General features: G+C 37.4%; 1 protein-coding gene across 1 annotated transcript in view; it reads left to right on the top strand.

Annotated features, from left to right (window-relative positions):
• Nucleotides 1-22418, top strand: part of MPP7 (MAGUK p55 scaffold protein 7) — a gene marked incomplete at its 3' end in the record, with an annotated part of 139940 nt that overhangs the window by 37926 nt on the left and 79596 nt on the right. Inside the window, exon 3 of the mRNA XM_084216419.1 lies at nucleotides 12333-12451. Coding sequence (XP_084072545.1) covers nucleotides 12333-12451 — 119 coding nt within the window. The remainder of the gene's footprint in view (nucleotides 1-12332; nucleotides 12452-22418) is intronic.

Here is a 22418-nt window from a genome sequence, read left to right as displayed (position 1 = left end):
AGAGTATTTGTTAAAAAAAGGTGATCCAGCTGAGGTTGCAATACAATAGAAGATCCCTGCTTTCCAACCCTGTGCCCATAGTTTTATGCACAAGAAGTAACAACATGATTTGGAAAATTAGGAGGGAGATTTCAAGTCAGGAATCCAAAAATATGTGTATAAGTATGTATATAAGGAACTGCATTTGATTCTTATTTTTAGTAAACTGTACAGGGCAGTGATTTTGTTTTTCTTACACATAAATTTTATCCTAGATGACAATATTAATCTTTACAATTAGGGTGTGTGTCTGTTTATTTGTTGCCATGGGGAAGGAGAGTTGTTTGGTTTTATATGCTTTTTTGTCTCCCTATTCCTGTGTTTAAGGGATTTGACTATGACTTTGCCAAACCCTATCTCTGCATACCTTTCTTTTCTCTCCCTCTCCTCATGGAAATAAGTGACTTGAAGCTGTTCAGTATGCTAAAGCTGAGTTTGGAAGATGTGTCAGAGTCTAGTCTGGGCTAATTTTCCACTCTGGACCTTTGCTTTCTTTATCATGCACCCTTTTGTGTCCTTTCAAAACCTTCCTTAATTTTTTTTAAACTATTACTTGTTTATTTTTAAAGGTTGTAATATGTCCAAAAGTAATAGTCATGGACTTTCTGAGTAAAGAAAGAGAAGCGCTTCAAAAAGTAGAAGATAGTCCTAGTTTTGAAATATTGTGTGTTAAAATGCCTTTGAGCATGTTGTACTTGCTACTTAATCCATATGATGATGCAAACATACCTTTAATAATTAAGATCTGTGTTAAAACTCAAGTGTCTCCACTGTCTCATGAAATTTATAGTAAAACATGGTACATGCCATTAATATCTTGCTGTTAATAATACTGCTTGTTAAATCCTTTTTTTTTTCTGCCTCAAGTTACAAGTTGTTTTTCTAAAGGAAAATTTGCATTTGGAGTGAAAAGACAATTTTTTTTTTCTTCTACTTTCTTTACAATATTTCCTGACTGGGCTGACATGCACTTAAGTATTTTTGGGATGGTTACATCAAGCTGTGCTTTCTAGACTGGCTATGATACAGGTGGTTTCTAACTGGAGTCCTGTTTTTCTGCTGTTACTCTCAGTCTTAGATTAAAAAGTAGTGATGTGCATAAAATTTTTCCTACCTCTGTTCTTCCTGTGTGGGTAAGCAGTCTTCCTCTCACCCTGCCTGCACAGACTGGTGTTGTGACATGTGACGAGTTGAGACTGCCCTGTGTGGGACACTGAGGACTTGGCAAGTCACTTAGTGGGACCTTTAGGTCAGGAACATAACCCTGTTCAGTCTGTTTGCTAAGACTCTCTTTTGTAAATACAATCAGACAAAGTGCAGCCTAGCCTATTTTTGTGTCTGTTAGATGCTGAGTGAAATAAAAGTAAACTTGGATTTAAAAACAAATGAAGGCATTCTGTGGGGGTTTGTAAATAGAAATGCATCATCTGTGAATATCGAAAGTTGCCATGTCATGGACCACTGGATATTCAGTCACCAGTATGGAAACATTAATGCTTTAAATTTTTTTTATATCATCTGAATATTAGTTCACTGTCAAAAATAGGATTGTGTTCATGATGGGCTGTATTTGATGAGACTAAATGTTTATCTGACTGTGTTCATTTTACCTTGCTTTTACTTTGTCATCAGCTTTCATTAGAAGTGGCACCATGTACTTGTAGCTGCTTTCTTCATATACATTCTTCATATGCTTGCTTTTGTCCTACCGTGTTTTACCTGTACTTTCTTCTAAACACAAGCCATGCCTTTTAAATCTGTTTTGAGGGGCATTTACCAGCCTTTAAGCTAATGGCTACACTATTTTCAATCTTTTAAAAAAAATGTTTGTTTTAGTTTATTCAGATTGATATACTGACTTTTAATTTAATCTTACACCTTAGCAGATTGATCTGGCTTCACTAACCTAAAGACAGAGGACAAAGGCTTACGTGCAGGTGCTTCTTTCTCTTCCACACTCCATTAGCCATATAGAAAACCTATTTTTATATAATAATAATAATAGTAATAATTGAAAAGCTGCTCATTGTGTATAACATCTCTGTGAGCCTTAAGGTTTATGGTCCTGTCAGTGTCAAGTCAAAGTTAACTTAAAGCAACCAGCGTGAATGGAAGGCTGAGCTTATGCCTCGGGCTGGGTCAGAAGCTTTCAACAGTTTCTGTGTTGCAAAAGTCTGCTTGCCCTCTGTGTGCAAGCACACCAAACGGATTTTTTGAGGACTGAACAAGAAGACTTGCGTTTTTGCAGGTAAAGCAAGTCTGTGAGATCTGGCATTCACTTATCTGCTATATTTAGGAAGGTGTAAAATTGCAATTCTGGCTTCACAGTAGTAGATGGCAGCTTTGTTGCTGACTTTGGTGGAGCCAAGATGACATCATTATGCTTTAAGTGGTGTTCTAATGCAAAAAACATCGTAAACTTGTTGCAGATTTCTTTCCTCCCAGCGCTGTATCAAGTCTGCTTAACTGACAAGCTTAAAAATGCTTTTCTATTTGTTCTCAAAAAGCAGTGCATGAATGTGCAAAGCAGACTTCATGTTTTTGTTTCATGTGTTGTCAGCAAGAAAATCACATTTATGGGCCAAGCTTAAGCACCAAGTAAAGCTGTGTGAGATTGCTTATATACAATCAAAAATAGAAGTCAGAAGCAGTTCTTGGATCTGAATATTGTAAATTATAGAAAGAAAATGTGCAAGGGCTTATGTTGCTTTCTTCTTGAGCACATAAAGGAGCGAGCACTGTGCCAGATAGTGGAGTTTTCTAAGTATTACAAATCTGCAAAACCGAATACATATTAGGATTTTTAATTTAAAAAAAACCTCATTTTTCACTAACCAAATTTTAAGTTCATATGGCCTTAAAAATATTCCTGGTTTTCGTGTTTTCATCTATGTTTTGTAATAATACTAAATAGATATGTGAAATCTGTTCTAAATGTTAGGTATTTTTCCAAAATGCATTTATAGTAGTGTATTCTGTGATTCTTTTGAATTAATCTCGACCTTTGAAGCTGCATGCTGTTGATGTGGATATGCTGAATGCTGGTAGAAATATTCTGCTAGGATAATTCATATGGATTGACTTCCCAGTGGTCAGAGACCACTGCAAGCAATGTGAAGTTCAAAGACAATTTTGTAGGCACCTGAACAAGAAGCTGTCTTGCTTTTATTATTTTCATATAGATGTCTTCTATTTATTTACTATTATATTAATGCATTTTGATCAGCTTGTCAGTTTCAACATGATGTTTTCTAGGAGGATTTGATAATAAAAAGGATAAAAAGGTGGAGAAAAAAAGTAACAATATGAAGAAAAAGCTGAGTAGTTGGCTAAGCTGAAAGGGGGGCACCAAAACATCAGTAGTGGAAGAAGGACAAATTAATCTGAAGTGCTAAAATTTTAATTTTAGCCTTTTAACCCAGTTTTCAGGATTTGGAGGGAGACAGAAATCAGCGTGTTCTATTTTAACAGTCTATTTAAAGAACACAGCTACAGAAAATGGTGGCCAAAGATCTGTCCATCTCATTGTTATGAGATGAAGAGAAAGGGAATTTAGGAGAGCCATGAAAGAAGGTTTTCTGGGAGTTGTTCCTCTGATGGAGGCTGCCAGGGCAAAGGCTTGCAGAGTCATCGGTTCCTCCTCCAAACTGCTTTTACTTCCCCACTGGCATCCTGTGGTGGAAACAGAGCAGAGGGAAAGTCTTCACTTGCCTGCTTTACACTTCTGGTTATAACTTTTGGTATAGGTGTGCTGCCACAAGTGTGGTATGTAAATGCTTTGGCTGCATCACAATTTTAAAGCTACTTTAATTTCAAAGCTACGTACTTCCTCAGCACGTTGAGATGCCTAGGTATGGCCAGATAGTCATGAAAATGGATATGACAGCTGAGGCAAAATTTATACTGAATTAATAAACAGAGCCAATATTTTATCCTTGCATTCTTGATTTCTCCCCATCTCCATCTGCCAGAGGCATTAAATGGCTTTTAGGATAATACTAATTTGGAAGATTTGGGAAAGTATGAGATGTATGGCTAACTTTAATTGCAATCTGATTTAATTTTTAAAAATACAACTTGCTGGTGTCGGAAAGGGTATTTATTTTGGTATCAACATATTTATGATGACTTGGAAAATTCGTTCAAAGCGAAATGAAATTTCTTTAAACTGTTCTGTTTTGTGTTAATATTGCTGGACTGATTCAGTTGTGTGGAATCAGAAAATGTATGTAAGTATATTTACTGATGGTAAACTCTTTAAAACTGTTATGGTTTTTGGACACATTTAAATTCAAATGGTCTGGCAGTTGAAACAATTTTACCCCCTTTTTTTTGTTTGGTGATCAGCGTGTAGTTTTGTAGTAAATTTGAAGGTACAATAGCCTATACTCTTTCTAAGCAGAGGCTCTGTTATATATGGTTCTGTTTGTTGGACTGAAAGCTGTAGCACACAAGTGGTTGACAGTTCTAGTGATGCCAGGTGTCCTTTGCTGAGGGCACATTGCCACGCTGTCCCCCTCAAGTGTAGCTGTGCCAGCATCCAGGTAAGCCAGCAGAGCCTCCATACTCTGTGCATTTAATGGAAGGTTCTGTGGCTTCTCAGCCCAATATCACATCAAATCCTGCCTGATTTAAAATAATTAGGCCTGTTAATCAGAAGACAGTTTATTACTTCTAAGAGGTGATGAGAAGCTTCCCTGCTAACTGTTAGTTGCCTGTTGTGAAATACAGGGGTTCAAAATTGACTTTTTTTCCTTAATAACACATTGGTTTAGGAAAAAACTCAAGAACGCCTCAAAGCAATGTATTAGTTTTACAGATAAATGATGAAATAATTTAATTATTTCAAATAGTTTACTTTCCTAAACTTACTTTCAAAAGAAGGTGGCGATGTGGGATCATGGAATGGTTTGGGCCGAAAGGGACCTTAAAGATCATCTAACTTCAAACCCCCTGCTGTGAGCAGGGACACCTTTCAGAGCCCCATCCAATGCCACTTTGAACAAGGATGGGACAGCCCCAGCTTCAGGGAACAACCTGTTCCAGTGCCTCACCAATCTCACCACAAAGAATTTCTTCCGCATACTAACCTGAATTTCTCCTCTGTTCAGTTTGAGCCTTTACTGCTTGTCCTGTCAGTACAGTTCCTGACAAAGAGTTCCTCTCCAGCCTTCCTTGTAGGCCCCACTCAGATGTTGGAAGTTTATTGGAGGTCTCTATGCACACTCTTCTTCACATTGAACAGCCCCAACTTTCTATCAGTATGCTTGACTCTATAAATTTGTGCATATTCCTATATTCCTATATTGTTCTATAAACTTTTAAATAAAGTGTATGTGGCTGCATGTATATGACTGATTGTGTAATGGCATAACGTGTTTTGAGTGTTAATTCTTAAACTAGGTCCTAACGCTGAAATAATATACTGACTTGATTTCAGGCATCAGTACTACCTAGGATTGTAGGACTTTTTCTTCCACTCTCGTGACAGATATATCCTGTATGAGATACATGATTAGCGTGTATCTTGACCATGAGAGGTTGAGATATGTGGCAATCCAACACTGTTTCCATTATTCTTAGACCAAACTGATTTGAAAATGATGTTGATTTCTATTGTTAGAAGTCTTTATTTAAGCTCTTAATGAGATATTCTGTCTTCCTTTTGCAGATGTAAAATGCTATGTTTAGTAGTCCTTGCTGCCCCTCTCCAGTGCCAAGCATCTTATAACCTTGTAAACTGTGATTAAAGGGTTAAAACATGGCCAGTGTGCCCAGTGCCTTCCTATTGCTGGAATGAGTTCTTTCCTGACTGCCTGCCAGGTACTTGCTATTGCCTCCTCTAGGGCTGATGAAGATCAAGATAAAAATACCAAAAACTTGCCAAGCTGATGTCTATGGAAAGGACCAGTCAATTAGTCAAGGTTATTCGAGGTGCCATAGCAGGCTTCGTTGGAGGAGACAGGAATTAAAAAAAAAATAAAATAAAAAATTTTTTGTATGAGTTTTCCACAAGCCGCTTGTTAATTTGTCCTTGATGGGTCACTTTAAATCAGTTTTATGTATATGTTATTCTTGCAGATAAAAGGTGGGCTTTTTGAATACTCATAAAAGTACATTTTATGAAGTTTGAAAATATCCATGTTGACACAGTGTCTAGTAACTATGTCTTTGAGGGGGTTTGATTTTGAAACAGCTTTGATGAGCCATGCAGACAGGAACTTTGCAGCAAGTCTTGCCCTGTATGGATGCAGATAGAGATCAACTCTTTAACTCGCATCAGAACGTTAACGGTATGTGGTATGTTAAATCTGAAATACACATGTTGAGACAAATCCTAAAAGACCAATAACTGTTTCAAACAACTGCATATTATTTAGCTCTGGGAGCCAAGTTCCAAAACTAAAGACTTTTCCATTTTGAAGGAAATAATATTTTTTAAAGTGATGGGTTTAAATAATTACTCGTTCAACATTTTCTGTCATAACATTGTTTTAAGGTGGGCTAACAAATTTACTGTAGCTTTCAGGAATAAAAATTAGATACGACTTTTAAGTTAAAATACTATTGCCCTTATGAATATGCAGTCTTGTTCTTTGAGGACACTTAGAGCAAAATTCTTCTTTTCATTAGAAAAAATATACAACATTGGTATTTCTATTGCTCTGCCATCTGTAAGGATTTCAGCATATTACTTTTTTTTGTGAATTAGCAAATAAATCAAAACAGATATTTTCCCAAGATGCCGATCACTTGCATGTTGTAGTTATGCAAGTGCATGATGTAGTTACTTGGTGTTCTGTACTTTGAAAATTAATTTTTTTTGGTAGAAACACTAAACCACAAAATTTAAAAAAGGTGCTTACTGGAATGAGTTAATCCATCTGGCTCTGGAGAGAAAAATTGTTACTCTTTAACTTTTTGTAGTGTCAGCAAGCCGGTATATTCAGTGGAATTACTTAAGAGAACATAAAAAAAGAATTATTTGTAGCACATAAATTTGAGCACATAGTGGTCTTTTTACAGCTGGAGTCTGATAGGACAGTGCAGTATGTCCATCCTAATATGCAGACATACTGCATATGTTTTTATTTGAACCTGTGCGTAAATACTAATCTCAGATTTCAGAATGAAGTAATTTTCAATATGTGTTGTTAGTGACTGATTTTGTTATTCAGCAGCAAGGATGTCAGAATAAGTGCTTCTACTGCAATGATGCTTGGTTGTAAGGCAAATGTCTGAGCCTTCGTAGAACTGTAAAGTGCAGTTCAAATGTGAAAAAATGTTAACTTGTTATAAATGGCAGCAAATGGTGCTGATTATTTTACCTTTGACAAAGTGGAAAATTTAAAGGTTGGTTTGTCCCATTTTATTAATACAATAAACTTTTACAGTGTTGTTCTGGGCCTTTAGATATATGTTCTTTAGTGTTTATTATCCCTCAGTTGCTGTAAAAATTCTAGATTTGAAGCCTGGCATCATTGTTCAGAATGCTAATTCAGGAAATTAATTAGTATAAGAAAGCAAAGGCAGATCCATGTTTCCATTTCTTTCCTTACGCTTACCAAAACAAAGTTGGTGTTTTCTTGTAAGAAAGTGATGGAACGCAGAGACCATATTTTTTATCATTTAGCACTAGTTTATAGCTTCCACAGACTTGTCCTAATAATGAAGCTATGAAGGATATGACAAGAATGGTGATATTAAATTTCTCTAGACTAACAGTAAATTTTTCCATTCTGATGTCAAGAATGTAGAGCATCTGGAATCTGCAATGTGAGTGGTTCAGTACGGGAACAGTTTAATCAATTGCTTAGCCATTTATTCTCCTCCTAGGAACAAGCAGTCTTCTGTAGAATATAACACTACAAAGGAAGCAATTTTCTAAAACTGGAAAAATCTTTTATGTCCTGTTGTTTCTGATTTAAAAGGTTTCCATTGCTTCTTACTCTTAAATTTGATTGCAGGTGCAAATCTACTCTACACATTTTAAATCTGGAATTAGCATTATTCTACACTTTGGTCTTCAGATCAAATAAAACTAAATTGTATTAATTAAGTTTAGAAAAAGGTGAAGAAGCTCTGAAAACAGTAACTGCTTAAGTGTGTTGAAAGAACACAGTTTAAATTTATCTTTTATCCTTTTAGGTGTGTTTACATTGTGATGGATCTTGGGGTTCCTCCCCCCTGAGCTATAGGAATGACCAGACTTACTTCCCCTCTTAAAATGACATTATTGTCTTACATCTCTGTGTTTAATCACATTGTTAGTTTTTTTAATATATGCTCAGGTCTTCTGGGAATAAATTATCTACTTTTAAAAATCAAATTAGTTTTCCTTGTGTAAGTCATGTTTACTTCACTGATTTTTGACACCTGAAGTGTTTTGATACTAGTAAATTCCAATGGGTGCATGATTCCTTTTGAATATAAATGCTGGTTAAACTTAGGCAAACTAGACGAAAAAAAATATCAAGAACCTAAGTAGAGTAGCAGCAGTGTATAAAAAAATTTTTTTTGCAAGACACTCCACACAGTGGTGACAACACCAGGCTTTAAAAACAACAGGATTTTTTTAATTGGCTTTTTTTTTTTTTTTTAAACAACTTCTAGGTAAATTTTTTTAAAAGCCCTTTGTTGTGTTCATTTACATTGTGGGACCTTTCAAAAAAATGTGAGGTCCAATTATGCCATATGACTCAAGAAGGTGGGAAACATCAAAATTGAGACCAAAAGCACAATCAAGGCCTGGCAGGCCGTGGTAGCATTCAGCTTGGAGGTGCTGATACATCTCACTCTGGCCTTACACAATGAATATGCATTTTTAATTTGCCAAACAACCTGTGTTTTAGGGAGTATCACTATGACCTTTTGGAAAGTTAATTTTTGGTTTTATAAGTATTCAAAAGTGTTCAGTGTGGCATTCCTTCATACTACATCATTGCTTCTGAAACAATTAAAAAAAAAAATCTGGTTTTCACAGCCTGGCATTACTTAAACCATTGTTAAAGTTGCACTTTTTTCCCATGGCCTTTAGCTCTGACTTCTAGAACCACCTGAGATACTACTTAGAAGTTTTGCAGGAGGTTTGAAGTTGATCTGAAGCACTCTACTATGAAATTCAGATTACTTCTACTGTTTCATTGTAGCATCTCTGTAGAGTGAGATCTTAGAGGGCTGCAGGAATTTGAGCTGCTGCCCTTCATGCGTAGGAAAGATGCGTGTAACAATTGTTCAGATTTGGAAGGTAAAATTAGGCCAATATAGTGGTGTCAACTTCATTACCAGTTTACACTAACTTGACAAATTATTGTGCCCTGTCCATATCACAAACGCACTTTCTTTAGTATGCCATGTGCTGGCAAAGTTACATGCCAGCCACAATTTTCACTGTTTCTTCACAATGGAATGATTAACATCAATACATTTCATGTAATTTAGACACAAGTAAAAATCATGTTTTACTTGGAGGTGTGTGTAGAAGATCCACCTACTTTATTTCTTAATAGATAAAAATCAGAATGCCCATCTGAAAATTTTTGATTCTGTGGTACCGCGCACCACAGACGGAACAAGAAGAAACGAGAGGAAAGGTAAGCCCTTAGAGGTGCTGCCACTTTCTTCTGCTGTTACCTTCTGGAGCTGAGTCAGGTGATCTGTAATCACACAAATTTAACTTGTAGATGTGTTCTAGATCTTTGTCTTCTGTTCTCCCCAGGTTACTACACTAAGTCCTCCTTCTGCCTGATTTTTAACTTGGCTCCTTAATGGAGTTGTTTTTTAATTCCTGGCTACACAGTGTTCAGTTTTGGGAGGAGCGTGAAGAGCAAGAGCATGCAGCACTCTGCATGGCACAGTCCTCAGTTTCCACTGCTGCAGAGAAGGGATGGATTCTCATTTCCTTCTGGCTAAAAGCTATAAACACTGGACTCTAGAGCCAAAGCAGGGAAGAACTAGAAGCATGGCCATGATATTGGATAAAATCAATCAGCACCTGTCTAATTGTCTCCATTTCCCCAGGGCAGTTACACACATGGGTGCATTGCTGTTGAAGCTGGAGTGATGCACTAGGAACATGGACAGCCATTTCCCTGGAAGGAGCAATTCAGGGCTATACAAATAAGCAAAGCTCACAGAAACTTTTGAGCTGGATGTGAAACCTTCATGTGTGCAGGGACTTGCAGGGTTTGGCACTCCTGGAGTGCTGGCAGGTAGGGTTCTTCTCTGGGAGTTTGTGTGTAAAACCAAAGTCTCATTATGGGCTGATTCGGTCCCACCCTGTGTCACTAATAGTTAATCCATCAGGAAATACAAACTTTCATTTTATTTTTCACTAGGGATTTGATTATCAAAGTGTTGAGGAGCAAGTTACAAGGAGAGAATAGCTTTTATAGTTGATTACATGTGGAATTTAAGCAGATCTGGCGGATCAAGGAAAAGAAAGCTTACTCTGTTACACACCTTTATTTTAGGGAAGTGTCTGAAGTTTCTGTTTTCTTTCTTCTGAATGACACACAGGAACTGTCCCCAAGCAGTTATGCCACAGTGCAAGCTTACATTGAAAATTTCTATTCCATTTTCTGACAGCCTTCAGGTTATTTTGAGGTAAATATATTTACAATAACAAAAGTGGCCAAGTGTAAAGAATTTTTTAAATTTTCTAAATGAAAAAAAAGGAATGTTTTCATTTTCTAAAGGGAACTGTTTTCATAAATTGTGGGATAAAACAACCATTTTTGCTAAGTTTGAAGTTCTAATAATCTGGGAAGTTGGAATCACAAGTCCCACTGAGACCTCTTTTCTCTGGCTGTCACCTCAATCAATGATTGTGTCTTGCTAGGCAAAGCTTGATGGTCTTTTTTTTCTGTCTGCAAAATTGTAGTGCTTTGAGTTGTATCTTTTTTTGCAGAATTTCTGAAGCAGTAACAAAACCAGATTCAAATAAAAGCAGGATTCTAAGAGATGTTAATGTCAACCACCATAAAATGCTTGGAGCACAAAAAGAATGTATCTGGAAAGAAGTTTTTTTCCCAAAATATTTTATCGAGGGACAGTAAAAAGGTGAAAATATCAATAATCAGAACCCAAAGGTGCTGTATGCAATGTTGAAAGGGATATGTACTGCCTGAAAAGGTTGTGAAATTATGTTTACTAATAAATATTCTAAATATTCTAAATAATAAGTTTCAGGGAGATAATAAACATAATAACAATAGGTAACCTGGAACTTGCAACAATGTTCTTTTACCAGTAGAATATATTGTAAATCTGCTCTTGTGATGAACAGCAGCACTTACTCAGACTAAAAATAATAACAGGACCGTGTATCTTGGATCCCAGGAGACTGTTGGTGTTTTTGTAGACAGCAGACAGGAGAAAAAGGCATTTTGTCCTTTTTACCCCAAGTAATCCCACTGGAAAATTAAACATGTGCTATGAATTGATATCAACTCATGCCAGGTTACCTCCCTAAAGAGGACTGCTGCAAACACTGTTGCTACATTTCTTGGACAGCACTTTGATGGTCTGTGTGCACGATGGATATTTTATGCTGTACGCTACTGTGGAACAGTGTGCTACTGTCTGCCCCTCCGAGACCGCTGCTGAGGTGTGCCACAAATAACTGAGAACAGCAATTGCTTTAGCCCTAGAGAGAATCTCAAATACCTGCAAATTAAAAATGTTACTGAAATATTTCTGTGTTCGTGTGTGTCTGGGAAAACTGTGTTGGTTTTGTTTTTAAAAATTTAATCCTGCAAAACAGAGAAGGTGCTTTTGTATTGCTGTGGATCCTTGCTGAACGCAGGATTGAAAAAAATATTAAGCAATATATTAGCAAGAAATATTTAGAAAAACCACCAACCTTTTTTTAATGGACCACCCTATCCAGTTTCTGTTCTTTTAAGGAAGTTTTTCCTATGCATGACTCATTTCACTCTTTGGCTAACATCAAGGGAAATGGAATAACGATTAAGCAAAGGAATGTATGCTTTTTTCTGGGTTTGTCCTTTTCTCAAAACCTTTATGAATTTTCTGCATAACCTTGTATAAATATATATGGATGTAGAAGTTTGACAACTGTGACAAGGTAAAAAGTACCCTGCTAATACTTGTTTCTTAGTAATTTTTTCTAAATGTTCCTTTTGGTTCTACATGTTAATGTTGTGCTGGATACTCCAGACTCCCTCTTCAGTTAAAGTGACATGCTCCAGGCAGCCAATTACACAGAACTGTTAAGTGAAATTAATGAGATCACCCTAGATCACACTTTGTGTTTTATTTTCATTTTATAGGTCTGTACGAGCTGCTGGCTGCATTGCCAGCCCAGCTGCAGCCACATGTGGACAGCCAGGAAGACCTGACCTTCCTCTGGGATATGTTTGGTGAAAAAAGCCTTCATTCACTGGTGAAGGTAAATCACATTTAAGTCAGATTCTCTTTGAGAAGAACATATGGAAAAATGTTTTGAGCGCCATCTAGTATACCAGTGACCAAACTGTTGCTCAGTGAAAACAAAACAGCCTTGTTTTAACTCTGTTTCTGGCGGGGTGGAAGTTGTTAAATAAGATTTTACCAAAAATACATAGATGATTTCATTTAAGAGTGATGTTTTGGCAGTGTAATGCTAATGCAACAAACATGTGTTGTTTGCCCTTGTTTAGAAAAAAGGAGTACGAAATAGTAGCAGGAAATCTGACACTTCTTTATGGTCAACATTCAAGACCTGGAGTTTAGCTTAAATAAATAAACGTTCACAGCAAAAATTAGAAGGAATATATTTTCTGAGGTCAAGTATGGCAAGAGTTCAGTAGCCACATTAATTTAAAATAATTTCCTTTAACAAAGTCAACTGAAATTCTAGTAAGCTGTTTCTTTTATTGGCTTGTCTCCATTTAATATTGTGTTTTGCTCATAAATATGCTGGACTAAAGTACAGCCTAAAATACGTTGGACGAATACTTGAGTAAAATATTATGCTACAAAAATGATCAGCACCAAGAAATCAAAGCATGCCGTGGGAGTACACAGAGCTATCCTAATAATCTTAAAATTGTGTGGAGCTGAAAAATGGGACCAATCAGCTGGTTAAAAATATTCCACTCCTACAAAATGGTAAGTATGTCTTCAGTCTCCAGTACAGAGCTAATTCAAGCTGGAAGGAAATTCTGAGGTCTGAAATGAGTCAGTAGATGGTAGTAACCCATGCCATGAATATATCCAGACTTGTGCATAATTTGTTGGCCCGTGTCAATTACTGATCTAGAGGAAGCTTAAAACTGGGATTATTTCTAAGTAGGTTTGAAAGAATCACATTTTCCCATTTTTTCAGCTATTTTATACTGGAAAAAGATGTAGTAATGTTGATACTTAGTCAAGGGCTTGGTGATGCTCTTCAAAATAGCTGAGAATTTACGTATAAAAGTAAACCTAAATGCTCTCTGGCATTTGATACGCAAAATCAACAAACAGTGGAACAGTGCTTGACAATATTTGCTTGCCTAAAGAATTTCATCAACATTTCTGAAGTGCCATGACTCCCAGGCTCCTTGTGGCTTTGCTGCAGCTGTCTGTGCAGGTGGCTCAGAAGATCACTGTAAGAGGAATACCAGTCATCTTTCTGATGTAGGCTGACAGTGGTGTGCATCTAAGCAAAATGTTATGTCAGCTGCTAAATTAGTTTTCTTTCTGGTTTGGGAATTAAAGAAGGCTGGCTAGAAAATGAGTGTGGATCTGTGAAACATTGACACTTCAACATTTGCTCTGATTTTTTATCGAGGCAAAACATAATTGTTTTCAAACTCCTTTCACTTACTGCCTTTTGCCCCTCATTCCAAAAGAAGACAGCAGTTAACTGGTTTACTCACTTGGAGTATGCTCTCAGTTTGGAGCAGTTGGCTTTCCTAGCAGCTCTCCTGGTTGCATGCTCTGGTTATCATGTTGGTTGTTATTGCAGGGTGGACTGGAGTTTCTGATTGTAATAGAAAAGAAAGATGAGAAAGGGGATCAGTGAATGGTCACTATATTGCAATTACAAGAAGGCACTGAAATATTCCAGCCATCTTCATTACTTACCTTGTGCTCTCTAGGTTTGAATTCTAGACATACATCTAACTTTGGCCCTGTCAATGGTTTTTTAAATGTCCTTTTAAGCCTCACACTATCTTAAACTAGATATAATTCTTGAAATCTCGAAACCAAGTCTTTAGTGTTCACTAGTTGCTCATCTTTAATACAGTATATTAATTTCATTTGAGACACAGAGTTTCTTAATTGCAGGAGTTGAGACTATTAAGATCATTTGGTCTGACCCAGTGCACGTCACAGGCTATCAAACCTCACTTTTGATTTCTGTGAAGGTCTGGTATATAAAGTAGGGTGTGAAAAGCTTTTGAAATGTTATCTAGTTCATTTACTTGCCTCAAGATGGGCTTAACTGTATGTGAAACTCATGGTATTGGTTTGACCTTTAATGCATTTTTAGAAGGATTGTTCAGTATCCTCTCAAGTTTCAGAGAAGACAGTCCCTAGCCTTTTTGGAAGAGAGCTGTAAGGGCAGAAGAATGAGCCCCATCTGTCATAGTTTTTTCCTGTTACAAGGCTTCAGGAGTACAAAATCTTTTTCTGAGTTCTGGTGTCTTATTTGAGAGACTGTTTTTCCTAGCAGTAACTTCTTAAAGTCAACTGTACTTGCAAAGACAAATGTTTTTAATTCTGCAGACAGAGAATGATGACACATATTTTGTAATAAAAAAAAGAAAAAGAAAGGAAAAAATGTGCACTCGTCTTGAGCCAAGGATGTTGTGATCCTGGAATGTGGCAGTGTAGGAAGAAAATGAGCATGGGTATATTACCAATTAGCACTGATATTTCTCTATTTTTAATACATTGCTTAATAAAAATTTCTACACCAATCTTCTTACCTTACTGCTTAATAATTTCAGATATTGTAAAAGAACTTCTTTCCTAAGTTATGAAATGGATAAAATGCTCCAAAATTATTGGAAGACTTAAGTATAAAAGGAACTTTATACTTTTTCTACAGATATTCTAAGTTTCATGGGTGTTTAATTACTATAGCTTTTTCTTCATGGTTGTGTACTATAGCATATGGTTTGCTATTCTGGCTCTCTTAATATTGAGAAGAAAAAAAGAAGAAGAAGTAAAAAAGTCTTGGATTTCTCTTCATTCAGTATTGTTGGACAGAAATCTCTTTGAGAACTTGGATGAGTCTAAGCTGTTCTAAGAAGTCAGAAATGGAAAAGTTGTATTAGATCATCCAATCCATTCCCCTGCAAATATTGGATTGTTCCCTACAGTACATTCCTATTGTAGTTAGTAAAACCAGCAAACACTGATGCAACTGTTCTTGCTGTCCCTTTTCTTCACAAAGGAATCTGTTGATGAGATTTTAGTTTACAAAGTAAAATATAGAAGAGGGAACCCACAAATGTTGTTGACAGTTTGGAAGGGAAAATTGGTTCTGGATAGTGTTTAAAATTTGTTTCTGCTTTCCTCAATTTGTTACGTCCTTCTTCTCACATGACTCTCAAATTTTACTAAAAATCTTCAGCCATCTCATTCCTTTTTATATAGCAGAGATCCCATTATTTCTGTAGAGGTTTGTAGGATAGAAACATGAGGGGAAGGTCCTTCAGGGTAATTACAAGCATTGATGTAGCTGATACCTGAAATAGTGCACGTGCTCAGCTTGGATATTTTTTTAGAAAGGATAAATAAAGATGTGCTCTAGCTACTGCTGTGGTTTATTTTTAGAGGAGCGGCAAGAATTTCCATGTGCGTTTGCTTGCTGTTAGTGCACCAGACACGTTCTACTGTTTGTCTGTTTAGCTCCAGGATGAAGCTTCCACTCACACTGTTGCCTTAAACATTTCTGGTTGTGGATGTAATGCTCAAGAATTGAGTAAACTTTTCTGTTGCACAGCTACCAAAGTATTTAATAACCAATTGCAGTTTGTTTTTGGCCAACTCAGTACTGTACTTTCCATTATGAAAAAGAAGCCACAGCAAGTGGTGTTGTACTTTCTCTTGATAGGGAAGAGTTTGCACATTCAGAAAGCTATGTTGCATTAGGAAAAAAAAAAAACCTACTGCAAAAGTAAGGAATATTTGGTGAATCAAGTCTGATTTTATTGTAGCTGCATAGTATTTTGATAGCTGGCCCTGCAAAACCTTAATTTGTGCTAATTTTCCTAGTTTCACCTGGAATTGATTTGACTTGAAGTTCTAAGAAAGTATATTTTCTATGTGCTAGAATTTGACCATGTAAATAGCTAAAAACATATCAAAAATAAACTAGTCAGGTATATCCTGGTGAAATTTCTTTGGCATGTAAAGGGAATTGCATGATTACATAGCCCAAATTTTACAGTCATTGTGGTAAAGAGTCATTGGAAATTTTCAGAGTGTGTATTCAGATTTTTCAGTATGTAAATGTAGATGGTTTCAGTATACTGTGGTTCCACATTTGGCAATAAGAAAAAGAAAGATAGTATTTACAAAAACTAAGTTGACTAAGGCAAAGCAAAAGGGATTGATTTGACACATCCTTAGTGATAAAATCAACTATATTCAGATGACGTACTAAATCTTCAGTTTGAACTGTTTGTGGGAAGAGATGTGCAGGTTATTTTGGGCATTTGTGAAAACTCCCATGGTGCAGCTTTCCCTACCCTGTGATATGTCAGCTGTTCTGTGTCGCAGTGGGCATTGTTCAGAGTGCCGTCACCTTTCTGAAGGAGCCTCTTGAAAAAGACACCTCGGGGGCACAGTGTGCTCACACCAGGTGATTTTAGCTCACACCACATGATTTCAGCTCACACCAGGTGATTTCAGCTCTTCTGTGATCCAGGCGACACAGAAGGAGAGATGGCATCTTCCTGTGGGGTTCCAAGGAGAGCCTTTACTGAACCTCTTCCTCCAAGGGATCCAGGGATGAAAGAGTCCCTCAGGCAGGGAAAGCAGGGGTTTATATAAGGATCTTGAGGGGCAGGACAGAACACCAGGGCCAATAGGATACATTGAATCTGCATGTCACATCCAGGTGTGCTGGGAGAAGCCTTTCTTCTCACCCTAACCACCAAGCTATGAGGGGTTTTCCTTCCAGGGGAGAGTTGTGGAGTCTTTCCCTGCTGGCCCACCAGCCTCCACAGTTCTGCAGCCAACATCCAGGTGTGTGCTGCCCAGATCATGTGCATTCACCTCCTGTGTTGTGCATCCAAATGGTGCATGCTCCTGCCCGGGCACAAGCTCAGGCATCCAAAGATTCAGATCTTCTTCCCTTAAGAATGTAGAGAAAGTTGACTTGTGATTATATCAGTTGTGAGTTAAAACTGATTGTTCTGGATGTATTGTTCTGTATTTTTGGTGGGGATGACCCCAGACAGAGGGAATGACATCTCTGAGTGTGGCTGAAAAGTACATGGTGGTGGAGGAGAATGTATTAGGTAGTGAAGACCACAGCATGACATGATAAAAAATGAAGGTTGGTCATCATACTGAGATAGAGGTGGCTTTCTGGATGGAAGGCTGATGATGGAATTGTTGACTACTTCTACACTTCAAGTGTGAAACTGACATTGAAATACTTTTTGCTGGACACGTAAAACTTATTTATTTTTCCATTACTTTGTTCCTCATATATACTTTCTCTAGAATTAATATTTATACAGTCTTCAAATTTATTGTTCAATTTGTCTATTTTCTGCATGTCTCAAGACTTTTTTTTCCTGTTAATCATAGAGAAGAGGAAGAGAGGAGGGTTTGTTTGTGAGGGGATTTTGGTGGCTAATATATTTGCACGTGTTAAGGCAATTGCGAGAATGGTTTCTGATTTCAGGGCGGACAAAATCAGCCACCTCAGAAGGAGCTCAGAGGAGCTCCAGTACACAAGAACTGCAAACCTGTAAAATGCACAAGAAGAGAAAGTGGGACTGGGGTTTTGTACCTAACCTCAGATTATCTAACTGAGTGAGAGGGTTGTGATTTGGGGGGAAAGCACTGGAGAGTTGGAGAGGTGTATGGACCACCTTGGAGTGGGTGGAATAATTGAAACTGATAGCTCAATCAGAAAAATGCTTCTTTGATATTTGAAGTCCTTAAGGTTCTTTACTGATGAGTTCTCAACTATATTTATTTTTAAAAAGCTGTGCCTCCCCATTAAAGGGAAAAAGCTGCAGATCTCTAAATTGACATGGAGCTCTGGAAGTGCTGTTTGCCTTGGTGATAGGAAAAAATGAAGGAAAAGGCAGTGTGAGTAAGGATTTACCACCTGGATGTCAGGAGGAGGAAGTGTGAATGTGGAGAAGGTGGTTGATAGCCAGTAACAATTCATGGTCAATGAAATTTAATTGTTCTTTGTACTTTAAAGAAGAATCAAGCAAGGTTGCTTCACATGTTATAGTTTACATCTTTCAGTCAGAGAAAGCAAGCAAAACCTCCTCATGGCAGAAAAGTGATCGCTTTTGTGACACAGACTGCCCAAACAGTGCACAGATGTGGTCTGTTGTGCTGGTGTGGAAACTTAAGCTATTTCTGCCAAGAGGAGAAGGAATTTACTAAAGTTGTAGTCATTAATAATGATGAATTAGATAATAGGTGGCAGTTATTTGTCATTCTTTAAATCCAGATCATCAGAGACACGATACAGTTTTCAGCTCTAAAGAGCTACCTGGGAGTAGGTACAGTGGGGTGTATGTGACAGTATTGGGCTACTGAATGTGCAAAGATGTTTTAAAGCTGCATGGAAGAAATTAAAATATTTTCTCATTCTTTTTCTCATTTTCTGGATAGTAAGGTTGATCTCTAATTATTTCTTGAAGCTTCCTGCTTGAGTTTTATGTACAGAATATATATGGAGGACTGCTAGAATTTTAGTATTCATCTGATCGAAAGTATTTGTAGGTAATGGTCTAATTAACATACCAAAATACAAACTTGCCACATGCTTTCTACTTAGCTAAAGCTGAGAATTATTGGGAAAATAATGCTCTCTAAGAAATCTTCTTGATGACTGACAATAGTTTGCATTCATATTTGGAGTAATTACCACTGAAGCAATGAGTCATTTTGCTTCCATCACAATTATTACATTTTTTAAAAGTGTAATGTAAGGTGTTATTTCTCATGAAATGCCACATAAACTTAAAATGTTACTTTTGAAGCCAAAGTGATTTTTTGAGACTTGCTCAATTGCCAGCAACTGAAATCTGTAAGCTAAGTGATCACTCTTAGCTGGAGGCAGTCAGCTGCCTTTAAACTTAATTTCCATGGGAACAGTGATCAGATTAATCAAAATAAAGCAATTGAGATTTTATAGAAAATAGTACAGGATCTTAACTTCATTCAGGCTGATATTGTTTCCATGAAAACATTTGGAAAAAAGGTAGCTAGCAGCCAGGCACTGAGCAAATGATTGCTTTTCTTGTTAAGATTCATGTATTTTCTGGTCACTCTGTGTATGTTGAACCCTTTGACTTGTTTCTGCTTTTGTAGTATAAAAATGCTGTACATCAGGTAATAACTGGGCAAAAGTAAGCAAAATAAAAATGGATTCCTTTTGGAATAATAGTAAATCCCCCAACCTTCCATGTTTCGTCTCTCAGTAAAGACAAAGTTGTTTTTCCATGTGTGTTCACTCATACATACCTGTGCTTATTTTTGCTTTCAACTACGTGAAAAAAGACCCCTCCTATTTATTTAGGCATAGCTTTAGATGGTGTAGCCTTATTTGTAGAAGAATGCGGATTAGGGCCAAGTGGATGGAATAAAGCAGTTGTGAAATATGGATACTATGTGATGGTTCAGCTAAAAATATTTGTTATAGTGTAGCTAGTGTTTCATTAACTAGGAAGTAGACAGCTGGTGGACATAAATAATAATTTTGTCCTTCCATTCAAAGTTTGTTGAATGGGTTCTTCTGTGTTCTCTTCTGTGTTTTTTTTTAAATTTTTTTCATTTTGTATATTTTGGTATAAATTTAACTGAATATCTAGTGTTAACTTCTTTGTCAGGAATCTAGACATTTGGTGTGTCTAGGATCTTTCAGTTTCTACATCAGAGCTGCTAATGTGTTTAGTAATAGGCACTTGCAACTTTTCATCTAGATTTTTATGAGGAAGTCTTGTTCCTGTCATCAACTCCTCTATCAACCCACTTCGTTAAAAATAATAATAAAAAACTGAAGCTCAGCTCCCAAAAGGATCAAATTGTCTTGTTGACAGTTTAGTCTCATAAAAGCTGTAGAAATTAGGTTGATATCAGAAGTCTCTACAGGTGGGTGTACCAACAAATTTTTTAAATTAAAAATAAAGCAGATAAGCTTATGAAATCAGAGGTGTGAAGTGTTTGTCTTTGAGTATTACTTGAAACTTGTGAATAAATCAGTGCTTTGGAATGTGAAAAAACTTTGGTTTAGGTTAAAGTCCAGACAGATGCTTTTTTTTGGATCGGTGGTAATTGATTTAAAGTTTCTGCTGGGAAACCTCCAAAGAGTAGCAGAAATCCAGCCAAAATGTACTGGACATAAAATAAGAAAATCAATCCTTCTAAGATAAATAGTTTGTAATTTCATTGTTACCAAGGGGGCAGTGTATCAGCCTGGTGACCAAACTGCTGCAGCAGTTCAAAGAGAACTTTTAGAACCAAAATCTATGCACATACCCAGATTTTTCTTGTCTTACAAAGCTTGTGCCGTATTTACTTAACCAAAGTGATACATTTTTTGTCTATGATACTGAGACTAATGAAAGGTCTCATAAGCTGCTCAGTAATAGTCTGATAAATCCAAGACATCCAAGGATAATGTAATTTTAAACTGTTTTTCTACAGTGTTCTTTTTCCTTGGACCAGAAGTTCTGTGGCAGAACATGTGAGGGAGTGTTTAAAACAATTATTTTGTTACTGTCTTGGACTGTTTTCCTTTTAGGAGCAGAAAGTCATAACTACCCAAACCAACCTCTGCTGTGTGAAAACATCGTAAGAGTTAAGAAGGATGGGATGTGATAGTTCTAAAATCTTTCTGAAGCATGAAAACTGATACAATAAGATTTAATAAAAATTGTACTTTTAAGATCCAGCAAAAATGCCTGCCAGTGTTTCCTACCAGCAGGTTTTGTTACTTCTTAAATTAGCTTTCCTTCTTTTTTTTTGGAAGTCTTGGTTGTATCCTTTCTCCAGCTAATTCTTGTGAAGTTTATTTGTAGTGTTCACTAATCTTTGCTACATTACACACAGTCACTGTCCGTAGTATAGTAGGTGTGCACTATTCCTTGGACTTCCACATGGCACTTTGGCATAGCAGTGTTCTCATAACCACAGGTGGTTTTCTCTAATAGCTGTTTCTGTGTATCTTTGTAGAACGCAGTGCTCACCTTGCAGTTGTGGTGGTGTCAGTGAAGTTCACTTCAAACATAAATTACATTGAGAGATGCACCATGTAAGTGTTTAATGTACCAGTGCTCTCCACCTGGTGCACAGTCACTGGAGAATAACCAGTAAGGAGCTGAATAAATAAGATTTCAGAGCATGCAAAGAATAAGGCTTACCTTCTGTGCAAGTGTCATGGGTTGACTTGGGCCAGGTACCAGGCACCCACGAAAGCCGTTCACTCACTCCTCTCTGCGGCTGGACAGAGGAGAGAAAATTTAACAAATGGTTCACAGGTTGAGATAAGGACCAGGAGAGATCATTCAACCAATACCATCAAGGACAAAACAGGCTCAACTTAGAGATACAAAGTGAATTTATTACCAACAAAATCAGAGCAGGATAAAGAGAAGTAAAATAAGCCCTTAAAAACACCTTCCTCCCACTCCTTCCCAGCTCTACCTCCTACACCAGTGGTGCAAGGGAATGGGGGTTATGGTCACTTCATCACCTGAGACTTCTCTGCTGCTCGGGGAGAGGAGTTGTTCCCTTGCTTCACTGTGGGGTCCTTCCTATTAGAGACAGTTCTCTGTGAACTTCTTCAGTGTGAGTCCATTTCATGAACAACAGTTCTTTGTGAATTGCTGCAATGTGAATCCATCCCACAGGCAGCAGTCCCCTGCCAAACTACTGCAGCATGGGTCAGTCTTCTAACGGATGCAGTCCTCCTTGGAGCAAGGGCCCTTCTTCTGCAGTCTCCCACTGGACCACAGCCTCCTCCAGGCATCCACCTGCTCCAGCATGGGCTCCTCCACAGGCTGCAGGTGGATCTCTGCATCGCCTGTGGATCCCCCCCCCCCATGGACTGCAGGGGCACAGCTGCTTTACCATGGTCCTCACCATAGCCTGCAGAGGAATCTCAGCTCCAGCACCTGTAGCATCTCCTCCCCCTCCCTGTTCACTGACCTTTGTGTCTGCGTAGTTGTTCTCACATG

The sequence above is a fragment of the Fringilla coelebs genome, assembly GCF_963513975.1.
Source record: "Fringilla coelebs genome assembly, chromosome: 1".
In the NCBI taxonomy this organism is placed as follows: Eukaryota; Metazoa; Chordata; class Aves; order Passeriformes; family Fringillidae; genus Fringilla; species Fringilla coelebs.
This window is presented reverse-complemented; position numbering and strand designations above follow the sequence as displayed.